The sequence below is a fragment of the Cydia pomonella genome, chromosome 12 (assembly GCF_033807575.1).
Source record: "Cydia pomonella isolate Wapato2018A chromosome 12, ilCydPomo1, whole genome shotgun sequence".
In the NCBI taxonomy this organism is placed as follows: domain Eukaryota; kingdom Metazoa; phylum Arthropoda; class Insecta; order Lepidoptera; family Tortricidae; genus Cydia; species Cydia pomonella.
In genome coordinates, this window is record NC_084714.1 from 8,035,168 (window position 1) to 8,058,408 (window position 23,241).

General features: G+C 36.0%; 2 protein-coding genes across 3 annotated transcripts in view; one reads left to right on the plus strand and one right to left on the minus strand.

The window, feature by feature from the left end:
* The window catches only part of LOC133523399 (TOM1-like protein 2), a 28,767-nt gene extending 23,696 nt beyond the window's left edge, over window positions 1-5,071 (plus strand). For both annotated transcript variants that reach the window (XM_061858941.1, XM_061858942.1), the window contains exon 13: window positions 310-5,071. In XM_061858941.1, the coding sequence (XP_061714925.1) occupies window positions 310-522 (213 nt within the window). In that variant the 3' untranslated portion in view covers window positions 523-5,071. The remainder of the gene's footprint in view (window positions 1-309) is intronic.
* A 798-nt stretch (window positions 5,072-5,869) lies between these two features.
* On the minus strand, window positions 5,870-23,221 carry LOC133523400 (protein disulfide-isomerase). Its single transcript, XM_061858943.1, has 10 exons — window positions 22,966-23,221; window positions 22,604-22,801; window positions 22,007-22,278; window positions 20,752-20,919; window positions 17,128-17,237; window positions 15,118-15,238; window positions 12,783-12,949; window positions 8,604-8,769; window positions 7,919-8,008; window positions 5,870-6,789 (listed from the first exon to the last, which is right to left on the minus strand). The coding sequence occupies exons 1-10, from the start codon at window positions 23,111-23,113 to the stop codon at window positions 6,742-6,744; spliced, it is 1,488 nt and encodes a 495-aa protein (XP_061714927.1). The 5' UTR covers window positions 23,114-23,221; the 3' UTR covers window positions 5,870-6,741.
* Window positions 23,222-23,241: the final 20 nt, after the last annotated feature.

A 23,241-nucleotide genomic window follows, 5' to 3' on the forward strand; every position in this document is an offset into this window, starting at 1 on the left:
TTATACTAAAAATTGGCGTTTTCTATGAAGTTTATACAAACCGTCAATGGAAACTAATATCCCGATATATTTTTACTTTGCGTTGCATTTGTCAACAAACGATTAACATATCGGCCACGGCATTAGGGTCTTCGGCTGACCCGCTACAAATTAGATGGTCTTCACATTGGATTTGCACGAATCTGTACGCCGTTGCGGTGTGCAAGCGGGACATCGCTATATTCATGCATAATGCTGTCTCGCTCACACCGGAACGGCGTGTGAATCCGCATTAGTCTGATTATCTCGTTAATCAAATTGTATATATAGGCGGCATCAGAAGCCAACGGCACCACCGAGAGCGTAACCAGCAGCGACTTCGACAAGTTCCTCGCGTCCCGCGCCGCCGCGGCCGACGCGCTCCCCCCCGCCCCCTCCCCGGCCCCCGCCCCCGCCGCCGCCCCCTCGGCCCCCTCCACCACCACCACCCCGCGCCACCGCCAGATCAACAAGGACGACCAGGACTCCATGTTTGCGCTCTGATGCCCTGAGGTACGTTAGGAGACAGGGCTGAACATGGTACGGGATTTCAAACACAAGACGAGAAAAATATATCACCACGGAAACTGCACTGGTATGTCATAAAACTTAAAAATAGGCAATATAATCGCCTCAAAACGGCTCTCGTTTGCAAAATAGGCAATATTATTGCCTACGATGTTATTCGATATCTCGCCCCAAAACTTGTACCATGTGAATTGGCCATAAGTTGCAGGGGTTGTTTTTAGCCCGGTAAGGTTTAAAGTTCGGTCGCAAAATGTTGAGAATATCGTACGTTGACCCGTCGCTACAGTACAGACTAAAGCTGCAAAATAACGAATGAACAATAAAATCGGCCAAGTGCGAGTCGGACTCGCGCACGAAGGGTTCCGTACCATTATAAAAAATCACTTTTTTGTATGGGAGCCCCCTGCAATATTTATTTTATTATGTTTTTAGTATTTGTTGTTATAGCGGCAACAGAAATACATAAGCTGTAGAAATTACACCGGGCTAACTATCACGGTTCAGGAGATACAGCCTGGCGACAGACGGACGGACGGAGTCTCAGTAATAGGGTCCCGTTTGACCCTTTGGGTACGGAACCCTCAACTGATGCCTTTCATGAACTGATATTTCATGGTTTATTTTTAACCTATAAGTATTTTAAAGTGAAACTTATGTTGACAGCAATTTACAGTTTTATGACGACATACAAATTCCCACATAGGTATGGATATGCCTTTTGTTACTCCATTGGTGACATAGGCAACAAACTCTATGGGTACACACTAAAACCAAGGGTGTCAGGCGACAGACATAGTATCGGATCAACGACCGAAATTCCTCATGTTTGGTAACCATACTTTACACCAAGATTTCGCGTCTAAAAATACATCTTTGTAACCTATTGGTAGTACCACGTTGAAAGCCGAGTATTAAGTAGGTGTTATTAGATGTTTGTTGTTTTTGGCGTTGACTCTTGATTTGTATGATTCGCAATGAACGGAATGCATAAGTTATTTTAAAGCGTGAATACATGAAACATGTTATTGGTGACTTAAGTGTTTGCTTATATCTTTTTTTTTTTATATCAAATACTTACTATCTTTTATAATTGTGGGACAACTTTAACACATTCACTGCCAGCAACCCTCTAGGCGGAATTTCCGTTCGTAGGGGTTTTATCTCGAAAAAACGCGTTATTAGCTATAGTTCGTTTTTTTATTAATTAAAAGAAAAAGAAGAACGTCTTATTATTAAAAAAACACTTGAAATTACAAAAAAATATGTACAATTATAAATCATTCACGATTATATTCTTTTGCTTTCATAAGTAATATAAACTAAGTTTTATCAATAAAAATACACGTCAAGATTGTTTACCGTTTTTCTAATGCACGAACGAATCATACAACCGTAACGCGTAGCTCGCGCTGGCAATGAACGCGCTTAAGTTTGATCATTAAACCACTGTGTCTACAAGAATCTTATCCTAATGTACAATTACTACTATTTAATTCATACTTTTAAACATTTATGCACTCCGTGGTGAATAAGACTTTTTGAAAAAATAAAATATTTTAAGGTGCTTAGAGTTAATTCCAATAAAGTTTGCCGAAGTGTTTTATTTTATACGAGAAAAAAAACTGATGCGAACGTCCGTTTTAATCGGTCGATTTACAGCAACTGATGTTTTGACTTAATACTTATATCAGTCAACTTTTTTAGTAATTATCAGTAATATCGCCATTATCCCAAAAGGACCTTACACAAGTTGCCTCCTGCAGAACAGTAGACGTCAACAAACACAATTTTATATATAAAACACGTGTTTTCAATTTTATTTCATTTGTAACGAAGTGTGGTATAGTTCACGTATTTGCCGTTTGGTGCCTGGCTTTTAAAATAGTTAATTGTATAAGCTGACTAATACACTTCATCGATATTTGAAATTAGTTTCGCACTCCATTCGATACATGATGCTTCAATATTTTGATGCACTTGACTTTAACTGATAATGTAACTTCATAGTGACCATGTTACTTATGTATTAAATTAGGGTAAGTTTACATAATTTGTGTTCGTCAGATATTATTTGCATCCATGTGTGTCACGCCTAATGATAACATCAAATTGTAATGAATACGTGTTGATTCATTTCAAATATATATTACTAATATGAGCTACTGAATATAAGGTTACAGTCCGATAAGAAGTGTATATCAAATAAAAATTGTTGTTGTTGTAGGTCAATTCAAAAGAGCTAGCACGAATGGAACGAATGAGCGAATGAACATATCTATGTGTGAATGACATTATGCAATAAAACGGCTCTGACTGAATACAGATATATGTGTCAGTCATACAATGAAAGTCTCGTACTAATAAAAAAACATTCGTGCCAGCTTTCGTGAAACCTATATATTTGTGGGTGCAAATAATATATCGTGAACTGTTTCGTTTGATATACTATATGTTCGCAAGCTGGAGTTTCTCAGACTCCTAAACCGTAATTCTAAATTACGCTGCGGACTATACACGCATGTGATAAGTAACATCCTAGTATTCTTTTACATTGATTTAGTAAACGGGTCTCTCAACTTTTTCTTGTTAGTTGTGAGCAGCAGTGACGGTGTTTATTAGAGAAACTTTTTTGTACTACCGTACCCATAATGAAAAAATATGTTCGACGGATCAGGACCTAACTAATGGTCCGATTCGAAGAATGTTTAAGACACGTTTAAGATCTTGGAAAGATCTTTAAAAGATTGATAACTAAAAGACATGTCAAAATTGACGTTTATTTCGATTCCGCTGTGATCCCAATAAGATCTATCTACGATATTTCTAACGTCAAAGTGACAATGGTTGCCCGAATCGAGCTGTTTCTGTCAATTATACGACATACAAACAATATATAAATGAGAACTTATCTAAACCAGAACTTATCGTTATCGTATCTCATTTTTCGAATCGGGCCGTAAATCATGGTCAATTTAAAGGAGCAAAGACGTAGACTTACAAGAAAAAGTTGGCAGCCTCAAATATATTATAAACGAAATCATGATAAAATATATTTTTATTTGTTGTAATTCTTTAACAGACTGCATTTGAAAGTTTTTGTTGATTATTGAAGATTTAAGTTATTTAATGTTTGAATAATTGTTAAGTCTCGAAAATGGATTTTGAATGGAATACCGCCTAAGGATTTTTCATTGGTGCCCATTATCAAAAGTTACCTATTGATTATAATAGAGAGGTAAAGTCTAAGAAACAAACGTGCTGTTTTATTTGACATATGAACTAGATGGCGCTGTACTACGCCATGTTTCGTGGTTGCTAATTAGTCTTACGTCAATTTTGACAGCATGAATTACGGTATAATGTACGAAACTGTATAGCGCTATCTTAATAGCCTGTAAAATTGGAGGCACGAATTTATCTATATGTCGGCGGCCGATCGTAAAACCATGCAGGTCATGAAATTTCTAGCCCATACTGTGAAACGTGAAAATCATTGTCTCGTTCTCTGAGTTGACGGAGTATTTCTGGGCAGGGTGCGTAGCCAACATGCTAATCGAACGTCCGTAGCGAACGAAACTGTCACTGTCGCACTAATATGGAAAAGTGATAAGAAACACAAAGCGTTTCGTTGTCGAAGTGCAAGCGATTGTCATCTTGGCTATGCACCTTCGGACATCTGCAGCCACCTGGCGAACCTATCCTGCCTATCTATTGGTTTAATGTGACTACCGTCAAAACACTACACAGGAACTTTACGATCGGCCTGATTTTACGGTCGGCCGCCGACAATATACTTTACACATCTTACACATTCAATGGATCTTGCTATTATATAGGTATACGAACGATCGGGTCATATTGACTATTTGTAATGAACTAGTTACCTTAATGTTGTACCAAAGTAGCTTCTGCTAATGTTGTAACACAATCATTCCAAACTTGTCTGAATTCGATGTGCGGCATTTGATGTGATATAGAGAGATGAACAAACTTTATGTGCTCGTATAGCAAGCCCTTACTAATATAATAATCTAAAAATACAGAACTGAAGGACTCTAATATCCCCCTAAGGCCCAGGCAAACAAATTAAAAATAAATGCCATTGAAATTTGAACCTACAGTGCAGAGAATAGAGTAGATTTTATTTAGTATAAAAAAATTAACGAAACAAAACATACTCCTTCCCGATTTAATATGACTTAAATTTCATCGTAATTAATAAGTACTGGACCTTGGGCCTTAGGAGGATATGACTGTCACAAACGAAAATGCACTTTATGTGAATGCACGTAGGTCGTAAAACTTATCTGGTGATGTAAAATAGCACATTTCCTTGCACAAATCTTTTGACAGTTTTTCCCAAGCATGCAGTTATGATAGATTGAAGAGGTTTATTAGATCCCTTGAAAAACTCCACTAGGTAGGGCTTGGTATACGAATTCTCCAATGAAATTACATGTTTAAAAATTATTTTGCGTTGTAATCATTGTATTTAAGATAATAAATGAATTAACTATGATACCAAGATGTTTTTTTTATTTTTAGTTATCATTTTGAATATTTAAAAAAAGTTACTATGAAATTATACTGAATAGCCGGGTCCACACAGAGCGAGCATACGCGTGAGGCAATTTCCTCACGCACAAACCGGCCAGTGTAGACGTGCCTCGGCCGAGGCGGCGCATGCGTTTTCCTCGCCCGAGCGCGCCATCCAATAATTGTCATCCAATAGGCTGCTATGTTCTACCGCCAGAGTGCAGCATTAGCACATATTGTAAACCATAGAGTAATTTATACATACTATGACTTAAGAGGGAAGAATAGTTTTGCGATCATAGCGAAATAACGGCATTTTTTCTATGAAATTGCATTTCAGGAGAAAACGTTTTAGTAAAACCAATAAACCTAGTTTTTTACTGTGTTAATAACATACAAAAAAAACATGGAGAATGGAAAATATTAAAAGTGGAAAAACGTTATCTCATTATGTATGGAGGATCACGTGGTATACTTCCCTCTTAAACTGTTTTTTGATGACATTGATGCATCGAGGCGGTTTGTTTACAGAGTCTATCACAAAACTTCGTTATCTGCTTCTCTATCGCTCAATTATGCAAGAGTGGTAGAGACGCAGATAACGACATTTCGATTTTTGTCTCGAGGTACGCCCTCAGTATGCGCTCTCTACGCAGAATTTTACTTAATATTCCCTATTGATCAGAGATAAATTTGCTAGGTTTTTAAGATTAGATGCTAAATGATTGCTAGGGTATGTATATGCAATTATGCATATTGCATACGTATAGAGAAAGAAAACAAAAAGTATTTTTTATTTTGTTTATTTATCAATTTCTGTATCGACAATAAGTATTTCACAATACATACACGTAATCCTGGCCTATGAAATCGATTTTTATGGGTATTATTGAACAATATTTACAGTTTCAAAACACACCGAAACTCACGATTAATAAGTACCGATTAGCTTTTAACCGAAAACTAGGGTAATACATTTTAAATTGATAGTAAAGCACCTTTATTGTTAATTTAACACAAACACAACAAGTATAAAAATATATTGATTGTTACAAAAATAACTTCGGAATAAAATTATATTTTTTGTGATGAATCGATATTTTTAATAAATTTTACGAAATATAAAAATACACTTTGCTATGAGGCCAAAATAACATTAGAATTGAAAAAATACATAATTATGGCCAATGACACAAATCACTCGTTCAAAATTAAACACCGCCTGTGCCCTTAAAAACGATTGTTCGATGAATTCAACCTAACAAGTATCCATCTAAGGAATGTGTTAATAACATATCATTATGATACAGAAATTATAAATATGTTAGTGTTGTACATACGAGTGCTGAGCGCATCAAATAAATTATGCTTACCACAGATACAATACACTGAGGACACTGGCCGGTAGCACTATGCCTATATCTTGTCGATGGTATATGCGTTACTCTACCATCATAGTCTCCCCGAATAACGAGGTCCGGCTGACCAAAGGCGAGTATTTCACAATAAATATCAAATTTGTAAACAGTACAACCCAACATAATTTAGAGTCCTTCGTAAAGTAACAGTCTAGCGAACGAAATGCAGTTAGATTAGGTATAAAAGTAAATATAAATCTATACAGACTATGCTACGGAAGTCTCTTGAAGCGCCAACGGCTTATAACTCGTCTCTGGCGGGCACCTCGTCTTCCTCTTCATAGTCGCTCTGGAATAAAAAAATACGATTTGTGTGAAAAAAACTTTTTTTATACAACTTATCGGCTGATTGTAGTTTTTGTTTGACTGTCAACAAAATAAGGTTGTGTTGTTTTATAAAAAAAACGCTTATATGGCCACCTCCAGTCTCCATCATAAGATCAGCTCGATGTTATTTACCATAATATTGCATTCTCACTCAACCTTACCTGTCCAATGTGCATTTGAACAAAGAAATTGGGTGACTTCATATAATTTACTAGAAACACCGACATATGATCAAATATTATGAATGACATTTAATTCAAAATGGCTGCGCAAATAGTAAAAAACTTGAACCAAGATTGGACATCTGGAATAGGCTTCCATCAAAGAAATTTGTTCAAATATTGGTTATAGCAACTAGCCAAAGATATTCGATAGATGGAATAGAACCCTAATTGAGCTTCCAAGATTTAATTTCAAACATCAACGGGACAGGTGAAACTAAATAAAAGCTTGTAAAAACATTGTGGATATGACTTGCGTAAAATTATATCTCTGTAACTCTAATTACGTCTTAGTGAGAGTAAAAGAGAAAGATCCTTGCGATTTGCGAATTTCGGTTTTCGCGGTAGGCCCCCCAGTTTACTAACGCAGTATGTACGAGTGATTTTGGAATAAATTACGCTGAGAGTTGAGCATTACAGCGTTACATAAACAGCTCAGATAATATTTTGGCATCCTGTACACGTAGCACATAATAGCCTGTTATCTACTAGCGAAAACGTTATCAAGTTTGTTGCGTCAGAAATGTAGTTGTTTTATGAGTTTAACTCATTTTGCTCATTAGTCGAAAAGTTAAGATATTTTTCATAATTTTTTGACTGTATGCTGTATGTCTCTTTGTTTCAGTTTTGCGAACAGTCGTGAACTCGGCGATAAAAATTTGTAAATGAAATTGCTGTAACTGTGTTGGTTGCGATTTACACGTAACTTAATGTGTTGTTTCAACTATTGATTCCCAAATTCTATTAGCAAAATAATGCGTTGGTTTTCCACTGACACCATGCGCTGCGTACATTATCAGCTTCTATAGAAATGTTACGATCGATCATCAATGCGAGACAATCCCTACAGATTTAAAGCAAGAAACTCACCACACTGGGCGTAGGCTCGGCGCCTTCTCCGTCAGTCTCTACGAATTTAGTCATGCCGGCGAGCGTCCTCTCACCGTTGTAGTCCTTGACCTGCGAACGAATTTAATATTTAGTTTTTTTCTCTTTTACATTTAATCCAAATACAAACATAAGCTGAATAACAACATTTTCTAAAATTTTCTAGTTCGAGCATCACGTTTGAAATCCTCATACAAAAACCTGTGATCCATTTAGAACATGTAAAATATGTATGTACTCTTTGTGAGTTAGTCCCTAATATAGTTTGCATATATTTATAGAAACCACTACTCGTAATCGGAGGTCAGATGTACAGTGAGCTGCGAAATTGCATGGAGAAATTATGAATGAATTCGATAAAGTCGTCATGCACTTTTGCAGCTTATGGTACAGGACATACTAGCTCGTTCGTAGTCTAAGACACGTATAAGACGACTAAATTTGATTGTGTCTTAGTAGAATCAAAGGATTTTGCACCTTCTACACGATAGTTATTAATGTTACATTCCATATTTAAATGACAATTGACAACGCTAATAGTCGTGAGCAGACACGCGTCGCAATGCCACTTCAATATGGGATGTAGCTCGACGCGCCAACTTCAGCAGTTTGATATATAGATATATACATAACGAGACAGCAGTCTCCCACTGTGTGATCCACGAACCTGGTTGTCCTTGGTGTACAGTTTGATGGTGGGGAAGGAGGTGATCTTGGTGTGCTCCAGCTCGTTGGCGGTGGCGTCGATCTTCGCGATGACGACGTCCTCGTCGGCCTCGAAGTGCTCTCCGAGCTTGTCGTAGATGGGCACGAGCTGCTTGCAGTGGCCGCACCTGGGGACAAATAGATTTAACTTTAGTTTCTAAAATATATGAGATTTATATCTTCCGAATGAGTGCGATATTTGCTGCATCGTACTACGTACTCGTGATGTACGCGACTGACGCGAAACGTTTCCAAAGCAGGCACGTTCGCCAGTAGGCCTAGTACAGGAGCGGCGCGACAGTCTCGCCTGCGAGATAGACTACCCGTCCCTCTTTAATTAACACAGTTAGATTAAGACGCGGGTCTAGACGCAACTTGCCATGTGACGGCTCACCGTTCAGCTTCGCCAGAATATTGGCAAAGTTAATTATCACTATTTTCTATGGTGTATTGTGGAAAAATTCTAACTTTAAATAATTTAGACAAATATATTGTTTTCTTGAAAGACTAAGCTATAATATTAATACAAGATAGGTTATTAAAGAGGCTTATGTAGTAGTCGGTAGGTGCCACGAGGACTCTGGTGCTGCAGCGGCATAGCTGCCAGGTTAATTATTTCGTCTTAATAACAACCTTTCTAAAAATGTATTAACCATGGATGGACATATGGTTACTACTCCCAACAGAATTTTATCGGTACAGTTCCCAATTCACTTAATTTCATCGCTTCACTAAATAAAATTATATCTAGATCAACATGATTGCCTCAACACCCCGCGTACTGGTCTCAAGCCGCGCACCCACGGACGTCATCTTGATTACTCACCGCGCGACATAGCAACGACATTAACATAATGTTCATCCGCGCCGTCGAGCAAATAACTTTGACGGCGTATTTGTCTTAATCTCCAGACTTCTGCTTAATGAACGATTCATGGGACACTTGTGCAAATTATGGGATGTAAAGAATTGCGTAACTTTGTATTAAGATTTCTACATTGTTTAAATCAAATAGAAGACCATAAAATCAGGTTCGGTTGTATTAAATATCCATATTGACACAAAACACACCCACTGTGGAAAAACAAGTTTGCCGATAGGATATTTTATTCGTATTAATCGCTATATAATATAATAGGCGCTCATGAGCAGTTGCGTGATACACTTGTGCAAAGGACGAAGGTGTTTAATTGTTTAATTTTATATTGTACAAAGTTACATCATTTGAAACTGTAGATTTTCAAAATAAAAAAAATGATTTCCACTTCGGTAAAAATCTATTCAATAACAGCAGATCCAGTTTTTTCAAAGGCATATTTCCCCTGACCATACCACGGCTGTCTGAACATATATTTCATTATTTATGTTCATAACGAGCGCTTCACGAGGCACTTGTGCAAATTACAGACGACAAACAGACGAACTGTTGCATCATGGTTTCAGGTTGCCTCGGCTAACGAACGCCACGTAAACACGCTTAACACGTAAACAGTCTTATAGTTTTGTTTATTGAATTGGCAACACATTCTCCCAGGAGATTCGTTTCACCAAGAATTAAAGTGGCCATACCAATTTTTTATTTATATAAAACAATCCTATCGACTGTAATCTATACGATGTTCCCCTGGAATGTTATCGGATGCACATAAAAACATTTATTTAAGACTAATTTATAGAAAAACTTTTAACCCACTCGAAATATGATCTCGACATATCTTACTCGTAACGATATGGACCCATTGTGATAGGGTATATTGAGTAATTTGTACCTATAGTTAGACTGTTAGAGCCGTCCTAGCATGCTATAAAATTGCAGATTATGCCGCATATAACCTTGACAACATGCTATTATCCAATTGTGGGAAAATGTGTGAGGAAAACTGTCGTTATGCTGTCGATACCTAGTTTATCATTGTGACATAACCACAATGAAATCTACATCTTAAAGGAAAATCTTTTAAATACATACTTATATTTACAATATCAAAGCAGGTTGATCGCGACGTTCGCGACACTACTCCAAAATTTCCGAAAAATACTTAAGGATACCTAACTGACGTATTGGGATTTTACGGGACCTGGCAAAAGATTTTCTCTCTATAAAATGACACAAAAACATTACCCTCCTCCCTTTGGCAGTCGGGTAAAAATACACACATTGTACAATTTATCAATTATATTTATGTCTAAACTATTTCTACCAAAAACTTGCTAGTGTTTCCGAAAAATGTAAATTAAACTCATTATAATCCACTAACCCAATTATTATGAAAGCAATTCTTAACCACACGGAATAAATAAGTCAAGATAAAGCAATCACGTATGTACGTGTCGTGCACGTAGTTTGCGTCTCGACTCGACGGACAAATTTAACAGTAGTGTCAATGCCCCGCCGATGGCTAGTTATCGGTTGGGCGGGATATTCATGTGGCATTGACATTGGATGCTTGCGTTAGAATAAATAATATGTATTTTTTTGCACCAAATTGAATTTGTTAAACCAAAGATACAATGAGTAAGATGTGTAAAATCTAAGACAATTCGTGCACCGAATTTTACAGGTAAACGAAATGGCGCTGTACAGTTACATATATTTTGCGGTAACTCTGAATGTCAAAAGTGGACGTTTGACAATTCAGTGACCGTAAAACATATGGCGCAGTACAGCACCATCTGTTTTGGATGTCAAACTAAGGGGTACTTTTTTTTCCTTAGACTTTACCTCTCTGTTACAATCAATTCTCTTTGGTTAATATGACGCGAATGTGATACTTTTTTCACTGTTATAAAAACCAACATATTAATACCTACATAAGAGTTCTGTTTATTGTAAATGAACCAGCATTCTATATTAAACGTTCAAATAATTGTTAAAACACGGCAATAAGCCGCGACAAACGCAAGAAGAAGATTGTACGTAGTAGGTATGTCACTCGCTAAACTCTCTAGTCATATACCCTTGGGAGTTCGAATTAGAAAAAAAAACAAATCAAATTGTTATTTAGACGTTACATTAGAAAATATTTTACTTACTTATGAGCCGTATAAATCTCAATCAACCATAAAAGTAGGTCAATAATAATAAAGCGTAACGTTTCAGTAATAATGTCCCCCGCGTATCGTAAAATATTACGTGGTCGGTCGGTGAACTTCCATCGTTTACTTTAGGTTTAGGTACATTGAAAGAGATTTAAGAAGGATATTTTACAAGGTTTTCACGTACCACATTTTCGGTTGTCCATAGTTCTTTAATTGAATATTTATGGAACTGACGTTAACTTTCTCGATTATGGAAGTGATTATAACATTAATTTAACATTGCTTATTTAAACCTCTTCCTTAGCGAATTTAGTTGTGTTTTATGAAAATTTAATTAGTTGTTGTTTATTTGCACGTACCAAGCAGATACAATACATAATATCTCCACATCCGTTAAAGCAGCCAAACCAGCTATATTATCGTTATCTTTTAAAACAACAAGTTAGTGTTAATTTATGGGTATGTTATCACATAAGAAGTTTAAAAAGGAGTCATTTCATTACACTTATGGTTAGGTAACACCACATTAAACTGACAAATAAACTATTGCATTGTGCTTGCTCTATTAGACAAGAAAAAAAAAACAACTGACGACCGGACTGGACTAGTGGGTGGGTGGGCCCTGCCTATGAAGCCGATGGTCCTGGGTTCGAATCCTGGTAAGGGCATGTACGTATTTGTGTGATGAGCACCTGTGTTCCCGAGTCATGTATGTTTTTCACGTATTTCAGCATTTGTATACTTATATCATTGTCCGAGTACCCACAACACAAGCTTTCTTGAGCTTACCGTGGGACTTAGTCAATTTGCGTAAGAAGGTCCCTATAATATTTATTTATATTTAAAATCTCTCTGGTTTAACGAGCTGCTTTGGTATATTGACCTACTCATAGGATTATTAGTGAGGCCAAAAAAATCCTAAACCTTGGCCCATCGTCATTATGACCGCACGCATTGGATTAACTACACCATGAGGCTTAGAATTCTAGAATGACTTTGTTGAAGGATAAGATGATCTTATCGAAGCTGAAAACACTTTAAAAGCCTTGGTGGCCCAATACTAAGCTTTAATTCTTTGCAATAAAGTTGTAAATCGCCTCACCATGGGGCGTAGAACTCGACAAGGACCTTCTTGGTGGGGTCGAACACGACCTCATCGAAGTTGGTGGCGACGAGCACCTTGACGGGCTTGGCGGCCCAGTCGGCGGGCAGCTCCTCGCTGAGCAGGTGCTGCTTCAGGGTGCCGGCGAAGAAGGACTGGACGAATTCCTGGACGAAACAAATTTGAAGGTTATTGAGCCGCTGCGTAGTTACTTAAGCCCTAAACAGATTGCTCATGAAGACCTTTCAATAATTATAAGCTGTAGCAAATAAGATGCACAGATCTGAAGACAACTCTTATTATCTTCATCAGTTTCGTCGGCGTCAGAAGACTAGTAATAGAGCAGACCAATTATCGACACTATGCTGTCACGGTTTTGTTAGGTCATAGCCACATGAGATGAACGAAAATTACATCTACTGAGAAACTGATGTTGACACATGGATTTTATACCGTATGTTTTCCTACGCGATCTGAAATATTCAACTAAACGTACAGTAGGTATTGTATTTTTTTGCTAAATCTATCTTGTAATTCGGATGTCAATGACACCTAAACAATGTATTGTTTTCATTCTGCTAATGTGGCTATTTACAGTGTCTTTGTATATTCATTAGCATAAAAAAAGTTTTTCTTGTTTATTTGCAATGGAAATACCTTTATAATAATGATTTTGTATCAAGAAAACACGTGGGCGTTGCAATGTACACTTTTATTATAAAGTTATTAAAAATTTATACAGTGACTTCTAAATAACACTTGCACTTTTACCCTTATCTAATTAGTTTCATAAATTGCCTACTTTGGAACTTTCCGTACTTATTATATTCTATTGTCGTTTGAATTGTTGATTTTAGAAACAACTAAGCATGTAACTTTAAAAATACGATTCTGTCCCATTTACCTCCTGGAAATTATGAACTTTGCCATATTTACTCAATAAATACGTGGTTTGTTTAATTTCCTCTCTGATTTTTTTTATATAGATGGGTTGGATAGGTTCGTTACGTTGCTTCAGATGCCCAAAGGGCAATCCATCCAGGACTCGTCGTCGACTCGGGGAACGAGACAAAGATTTTCACGTTTCACGATATACCTAGGAATTTCACGATCTGCCTGATCTTACGATCAGCCGCCGACATATATAAAGGAAACGCCGCTAGTACAGAAACACCCATAGAGTCCCGCTAAGCGGACTCTGCATCGAGACTGATCTGTATAAACATATGCCATTGCAAAGTCCGTGCAGAATAATCTTGGTCTAACAGGCACCATAAAATAGCACGTGAAAATCGTAAAAGTTACAAATAATCCAATATTAGAACACAATATTATGAGTTATATTTTGAAATCTATTGATAAACGTTCATCGATGTAAAAACACACGGTTTACAGGTGAAGCTAATGTGGTAATAATGTGTTTGCAAAACACGCATTCGATACGTCGATAGTCTAATAAATCTTTTGATACGGTTTAAATCAAAGAACGAGTGGTTTATTGTTGTAAATGTATACAACATAATAGGAGAATTCCATGGGATTGTCCAACAAAGTAATGTTATTTTCCGTTTATTGTGTTTCTCTGAAGGCTATTTTTAGTCAAAGAAGAGTTCCTCGTTCACCTACACAAAAATATTTTTAGTACGGAACTTTTGGTAGCAATTTCCGAGGAATCCTTGTAGAGCTGACCTGTCCTTAGAATCCACGCCTTTTAATGATACACATATCTATTAAGAAATAGCATTTGTACCAAAGATCTCTTTATTATTTTCTTCCCAGATAACAAAAATACAAGGGCCTATTGATACTGGACAAGAATCGAATGTTTAATCGGTTGTAACAGAAAGCGTGCGAACTGACTATTAACATAAGAATTGTGGTTTAATAGGTGCGTAATTTTTGTAAGTAATGCATGTCTATATTTAGTAACGTTTCCTGTTTGTAACAAATGAAAAACTTTTGATTTATTGACTGTTACTTAAGTTTACCTGAATCTTGAGTTTTCTACCTATAAATAAAGTTGTTTTACACTGTTTGTATTTTCGTATATAAAACCGCGTGCGTGTAGCACACATATTTTCGCTCATAGCATACCATGTTTGTTGCTTGTGTTGCACAATACCTTCGTAGTCTGTATGTTATTTCATAAAGACTAGCTGATTTGACTCATTATGATACTACCTGGTCTGAAAACATGAGGTCCTAGCTTGCTCTTGTAATTCTTATTTTAATACCAATTTATAAACAGTTTTAAAAATACACAAAATTATTAACGCAGCCAAATTCCTCCATATACATATTGATATAACAGTGGACAACAATAAGATTTCCTTACCTCAATAACGTTGGCAGAGAGCTCGTTGGAGGCAGGCTTGTACTTGGCCATGTCCTGTTCGAGGGCGATCAGGCGCGCGGCCGGGGTCTCGTCCTTCTTCATGCCGAAGAACTCCAGGATCCTAAGAAAAAAAAAATGGTTGTCTGTAAAGTCGGTTTACGGAAAATAATTTTGCGTGATAAGTGATAACGTCATAAGAAAACATTGATGAAAAATTGCATACTTTTATTTATGAATTGAATTGAATTATTATCACTGAATTATCATTATTTTGTATAATACAAAGAAAGAGTTACCATGGAGATCTGTCCACAACGTGAAACTTTTTCGTGCATGCTACCGTGGTTTATCAATTTATAAATAAATAAATAAATATTATAGGACATTATTACACAAATTGACTAAGTCCCACAGTAAGCTCAATAAGGCTTGTGTTGAGGGTACTTAGACAACGATATATATATATATATAATATATAAATATTTATAAATACTTAAATACATAGAAAACACCCATGACTCAGGAACAAAATATATCCATGCTCATCACACGAATAAATGCCCTTACCAGGATTTGAACCCGGGACCATCAGCTTCGTAGGCAGGGTCATTACATTACCCACTAGGCCAACCGGTCGTCTTTATAAGACGTTATCACGTGAATAAAACAGATTTATTATATGCTAATTTTGACAACTAACTATAATATGAGATAAAATATATAGTAAATTTCTACATGGATTTCCAATAATTCCAAAAAAGATCATCATCTTTATCTTCTAGTGTTGTCCCGGCATTTTAACCCTTTATAAGGCCGCAGTTACACAGATATGCTACGTGAAAGTTAAATACACTACCAAGTTTGTAATGCACTGGGGAACACATCTACGGCAAAAAAAAACCGAAATCATTAATAAAAACATGTGGTCATTATATGCACTCTGCCCGTTAGTGCACTCGAGTTTTCAGATGATCTGTTTCCAATACACCTATTCATTGACATTGACAACAAACATAATGATGCTCTTTACAGACTGGTGTTTGACTACATAATGTTAATCGTAAATCGAATATTATTGTGTATCTAGTAGAGGGTAGGATTATTATACGAATATCACTGAAAAAATTATAACCTGTGGCCCGTTTCACGATACAATTTACAAGCGGAAGTCTCTTTCTATCAAGGAGTTAGAACGAGACTTCCGGTCGTAAATTATGTACCGTCAGGTCTCAATTGATAATAAATTAAACTTGGTTCTCATTAGATATCAGTTATTGCAAATATTGCAATTCACGATGGAGCGTGGATGGAGAGTGGATTTATCAAAATTAGACCTTATTATCATACCAATAACAGTCTCACCACTCGCCTATAATAGAAATTATTAGATACAGCGACTTGTGTATTTTTACCCGACTACCGCAAAACCAAAAGAAAGGGTTATGATTTTAGCAGTCTATGTATTTAATAGTATAATGGAAACAGTGACAAATGCTTGCTTCCCTTAACGGGCATAGTGCATTCATTGACCACAAACTTTAGATTAATTAATTTCACTAAAATTAAATTATGACCGAAAAAGTATAAATAAGAAAAGAAAGCCTGATATATTTGCTATATAATACCATAATAGTTAAATAAAAAAGAGGATGTTCTTCTCTATAAATGTTTATTAACTAAGTGGTTTCCAAATCGCCTCTGCCTTATAAAGGGTTAACAGCTTACTTAGGGAGCCTGGTGTCCGCTTGGCTACCTAATCGTAATAATTGGAATTGGCACCTTAAACTTAATTTAAGGAATGAATAAGAAAAAATACTTGCTCTATGTTCAATTTGCTAGTAATAAAAAAAAACAAATAAATTAGTGCGTGCTACGAACCTTAATATTAATTAATTTCTTATATTACTAAATTACTACTGACCGAAGAAGCAACTACTTCAGAGTGTTTCTATGCAAATATTTTTTTATTGCAATCTCGACCTTATCAGTATAAAGTATAGTTTAACAAACCTGGCGTGGTCGTCCTCGTCGGTGTCGATGGCCACAGACATGATTCTGTCGCGGTAGGTCTTGGCGACGGGCTTGATCTCTTCAACGTACTTCTCAAAGTCGCCATTTTTCTACGACAAATACATTGATAAAGAAAATTTAATTTTTTGGGTTCAATGTACTTTGAATTTATAATTTTACCCTGTGTTCATGAAATTGGACGAGAATGAAGTTAATACAAATTCAATTTTTGAATATAAACATAATAAACCTCAACTTGAAGGTTTTCGAATTCGATTGATGTTAGGAAATGTGTGTATATGTCGCATGTGGTAACAAAACACTTTCACTGGTTTTATTACATCAAATTCACATATTTTTTGGTTTGAATCTGAGGAAAATATCGTTCTTAAAAGATAACGATCCATTACTCATAGTCATAACCAGTACCAATATTTTTCATAAGTCTTGATTTGTCAATTTTATCATAGATCGCATGATGACACGAGTTTTAGCAAAGTTTTGAGGATTTCGAGATGTACTTTCTACAAGCGATAGAAAGTTTTTAGTCATCATCAAAAACATTTTAATATATTTAACATGAACGTGACCTTTCAGTTCCAATAGTTTAAATGGCAAGACCGTTATAAAACTGACGAGCTATCCGACCAATATATTGTCGAATATTGCAAATTCGAATATTATTCTGACTGGTTCCGACTAATCAAACGTTGACGCAAGAAACAATGAGTTAGATGTAACATAATATTTTCTACACATCGTAAAATTCGGAGAAGTTATTTTAATATGTCGCTTGACTTGAAGTAATCTGGTAAGTTTTATTTTAAATGCAACTTTCATACTCCATTTACATTAATTTGAGCTGTCAATGTGAAATTATCAAGAAGTTAACGGGACTCACTGACCCACTTATCAGCGAGACAAAAACGCCGGTACATTTTTTGCAGCGCGCAAACTAGTATTGCCGCTCAAGGCTATAATTCCAATTACAATCAAACTCATAGCCTCAAACGTACCAGGTATAGTATCCGTCAACCAAACTGACGACCGATGTCATATCACTATCTCTCTCACGCTTGCGATGACCACGCAAGCAGGAAAGAGAAATTTTACGACCCCAGTCGTCTATATAGTTGGGGGATAGTATAATAAATGATTTTCGAATACGAATAATCGTAACGGTTGTCTTATAAATGGTTAACCAAAAGTGACGCACTCTTTAGGCTATCTATGAGAATGAGATAACGGTATAGTAGTGATAGTACTTTATGCTTTCACAGGCAAAACGTGGCTTAGCTGACCTGCGAACTTTCACCATTGACGGTTCACTGTTCACACGGCATGGCGTTGGATGACACCTTTATACCCATTTATAATTTATAAATAGTATAAGTTCTAAATAGAACGCGTGTTCGTTTATGATGTTTATGTTGTCCGAGTAAAAGTTCCGGAATAAAAGTAGAGCATTGTCTTTAAAACCATTAACGAGTTCTGATCAACCGATAAAAATAAGATAAATTTGACGTTTTCAACTAAACAGTACCACCTTATCGGTTGTGGATAAGGTTGATTTCAAATTATATTAAAATAGCGCCTTATTGACAACCGACAATAAGTACTTACCCTTTTGGTTGAGCTTATGGCGCAAATGATGTCAACTCGAATACGGATCGATGGTCTACAAAGACCGACCCTAATACAAATAACTCAAATAAGCAACTTTTTAACTTCAGTTATTTGAGTATTGATTCAAAAAATCGACATAAACTTGGTACCTACTTCTTATAAGTATGTACAACAGCAGCATATATAAGAAACCATTATTTACACAGCGAATAACTCTATTTCGCTTCTTTTTCGAAATTGAGCGCTTGGACACGAAACGAGCAATCTCATTTCTACTGTTTATTTTAAGCAGTCGCCAAGAGACACGATAAAGCTATCTATTACTTATTTATAAATGAAACAAGTACTTAATTATCAAACGAACACGTACCTTACTCGTACTTACAATCGTTGCTTTACTAATTATCAAACAGCAGGAAATAGCCCTAGTTACAGCGTGAAATGCATTGATAACGTCATTATAAACATCTCGACGAACTAGCAGCAACTCAACTGATCATTTTAGACCTTTTGATCATTGCAATAGAGTTCACGAATTGTCAGTAAAATAGAACGATTCAATTCCATCAAATGAGACTACAATCACAGAACTATGTAATTTGGTTTATGACTTGTGATGTTAGACTCAAGTTGAGTGGAAACTGGTTTTAGATAAGAATAGACTAAACTTACGATTAGTCTATTTACTAGTACTATTTAAAATCCTTGATATTTTAAGTAATACGAATAAAAACTTACTATATTAAGTAGAAAAAAGATGGATATTTCATTGAAAACCATTCAAATTAGAGTAGACTTTAAAATTCAATTGAAAAGTTTGGAATTATAAATTAATAAACTGTAATGGTCCCAATGTATTTTTTTCACTTCCAATTGCTTTGGATGGGATGACTATATCTGTGAAATAGGTATTAAATACAGTAAATCCCTCTTAATGTTATCAGTCATAAATTATTATTATTATTTATTTATTATCAATCAATCAATCAATTTATTTATTTATAGACAACAATGGTCCACATAATTGTTAGTTTCAGCAAAGCAATTGTTAGTTTAGATTAGAAAGCAGGATCTTGATATGTTTTTTGTTGAAATACACTTATGAAAAGTAAGTTACAGCTAATATAATAACATGTAGCAATAAAATTATATAGCATATATGATCTTTGAGATTCTTTTGGTTTCGTAAGGATTAGTTACTATTTTTTTAATAGTGTTTTTCAATAAAATTACGCATCAAGATTGTGTTTACCCTTTTTTTAATGCTAAAAAGACGAAGTATAAGTAAAACCCAGAAATTTTCGTGTCAATGAAATACGTGATGTTACCCGGGACTATATTTCGTTGTTATATGATGGCAGTCCCATTCAATTGAATGTTAGAATATCAAGGGGGAAATCAATGATTATATTATATTAAGAAGGCATTTAAAGCAGCTCAGGTATATAGACTCATAATACGAACCGAGAACATATACATATTAGGTCTGCTGACAATCTAGTTTAGTTTACAGTAAACCAAGGGTCTCCAAACTAGCGAGCCTGCCAATTTGGCCCGCGAAAGGTTCTAAATTCTTTACAATCCGGCCCGTGAAAATTAAGCACAGGCCCGGGCTGCGGCCCTCGGGTCAAAAGTTTGGAGACCTCTCCAGTAAAACATCATTGCATTCTAACTATTGCGTTCCATAATGAGGCACAGATTTGTCAAATCTAACCTTTAATAAAATGACATTACGAGTCAAGGTAGGCGTCTTCATGAATGACACGATCTATAGATGTTTGTAACTGATGATCTGAAAATTCTTGTTGCTAGGTTTGTTTGAATCAATTTTTTTTTATCAAGCTGATACATCTGTCAGCGAAGGTCAGTTTCGAGTCTTGCCCGAAACAGTGAATTTTTCCCTTAAATAAAAACAAATTTTTTGGTTGAATTGACTAGTGTACAAACTTCGGGCTGAATGACGATGATTTAAAGTTAATAACATAAGATTATTCTTACCTTGGACAGGAAGAGCAGGAGGTGGTATTTGATCTGGCCGCCGAAGATCTTGGAGGCAGTCTCGTGGGAGAACTCAACGATGAGGGGCATGCTCTGAACAAACACCCATTTCTTGATGGAGTCTTCGTCAAATTCAGCCTCTTCATACTTGACACGGGGCTCCTCGAACTGTTGACAAATTATATGGTAATTGGTAGAATACCAAGGCTATCTATGTCTATTGAATAGAATAGAATATTTTTTATTCGTAAACACAAACAAGACACATTATATTACATAATATAACAAAAACAAAGAAAGTATAAAGTGCCACAAAATGGCCTCATCTCAGCATGTTGCTGGTGGCTTCCAGCGCTGATCTTCTGATGAGAATATCAAGTGAGAAAAATCACGAAAGGTAACAGACAAGAAGGAAAAAGACATAATATAATATAGAGTGAACAAATTGAAAAATAGATAAAAGATAATGACTAAATTAAATAAAGATTATTTATAGCATCGTAAACATAGCACTGTATCCGTCCGGTCCAACCATACCTTGGCTGAACATTAACCAACGGTAGCTACACAAACATCGAGTATTTAAATACTAAATTAAATTTAATATAGCGCTAGTCTTGAAAACAAATCATAAATAATTTAAAAATATAATAAAGTTGAATTAATAACACACACACACACACAGTATTAAGACACTTGTAACAAGTTACACGTCATATTAAACCAAATAACAATTTTTAATCTATTATTATCACTGTTATCAGCTATGAAGATATTATAGTAGGTATGTAACAGTGCAGAAACATGAATGCAAGGAATTTTGACCCCTAGGTCAGTGTCATGATTTTATCAGTGAAATCTTATCAGTTGACAATAGTCAAAATTAATTTTCAAAGCCATCATATTGTAGTATTCCTACATAAGTAAGTAGTTTCTGAAAAAGATGAAATTATAAATTTTCTTTTTTTTATAGTAGGAAAAAAAATTGATAGTAAAAACTCATTTTTTTAAGAATAAAGCAAGTGTTCCCAATATGTTTTTTTAAGCAGCTGTTTTTGTAAGTTGCACAAAACTATGAAATATACATATTTGTATTAGAATTATATATGTACATATGGCGTTATTCATACACGTTTTTCAAATCTAGCCATTGAAAATTGTTTGTCATGAACTATAATTTTGACATGGCTGTTCTTCAGAAAGACAAAATTTAAAAGAGGTTCCTTAGTTTTTAATATGTGGGATAGTAACTTACGTTTTTGTACAGAACAACATCCTCAGCCTCAGCTTCCAATTCTTTGATGACCTTCTCGTCCGAGACAATGGCAAAGACCTGGTCGTCCACAAGCCCAGCAGTATTCAGGAAGGCCTTGGCCTTAGTGGTCTCCTGGTCGGGGAAGAAACCGAACACAATCACGTTGTTGGCGGAGATCAGCTCCTTGGCTTGTTCCGCTGAGGTCACAGCAACCGCTGGAGGGCCAGTCTTTTTCTTGAGCCAGGAGATGATGTCATCAGCCTGTCGGCCACCTAGGAACGAAACATAATTTCTAACACTGCCTCAAAACATTGGAAAAACCTCAAGTATTATGTCTGGATTACTGAAAGTTGTAATACTAAAGTAAAAAAAAATATTAATATAAATAAATTAAAAACATTTTTTCCATATAAAGTAAAACTACTAGTACTGGAAGTTCTGCAGTTTAATTTTAAATCAAAATAACTTAATCAACTGTGTAATCAGTTAACAGCCAATTAGATACACAGTTAATGAGTCACACTAGTAGTTAATGACTATAGGTTAATATGGACATCAAATAGATTAATAAGAAAATGAAAATAAAATGATAAATACCAGTGTAGTCAATGGGGCTGCCGTTCTTGAAGAACTTGAGGGTGGGGTAGCCACGCACGCCGTAGTTCTCGGCGAGCTCCTGCTCTTGCGTGGCATCAACCTTCGCCAGCTTGATGGCAGACTCCTCTTCCAACAGCTTGGTCGCCGCTTTGGCGTACTCCGGCGCCAGCGACTTGCAGTGTCCGCACCATGGCGCATCTACAAAAAACACGTTTTCAACTACCTACACAAAGCACATAACTGTACCGGCATCTTGACGTGTCAATACCCTCTATGCATGAAAACGATAAAAAAACTTCACATTATTCTGCCTAATAGTATTGAAATTTTAAGTTAATTTATGTAAATTTGCTAAAACTTACAGAATTCCACCAGGATGAAGTTGTTCGCCTGGATTGTAGTGTCAAAGTTGGATTTGCTCAACACAAGTACATTCTCCTCTGTAGGCACATCGTCTCCGAGTGCGGCGCCCAGCAGGGCTATCGTTACGGTAAGTAAAAGAAAACGCATTTTGAACTAGCCGATCAATTAAAACCTACTCGGAAGACGAAGAACTACGAAATGCCGACAAAGCCGAAATTTTATGCCACTTCATTCACTTGCCCGAAGTGACGTTTGACGTGGCAGCGTCGATCGTT

Coding starts and splice junctions, on each gene's coding strand:
- LOC133523400 (XM_061858943.1), bottom strand. CDS start 23,113: ATGCGTTTTCTTTTACTTACCGTAACGATAGCCCTGCTGGGCGCCGCA. Junction 22,802..22,965: donor CTTCATCCTGGTGGAATTCT/GTAAGTTTTAGC, acceptor TGTTTTTTGTAG/ATGCGCCATGGTGCGGACAC. Junction 22,279..22,603: donor CAGCCCCATTGACTACACTG/GTATTTATCATT, acceptor TTTCGTTCCTAG/GTGGCCGACAGGCTGATGAC.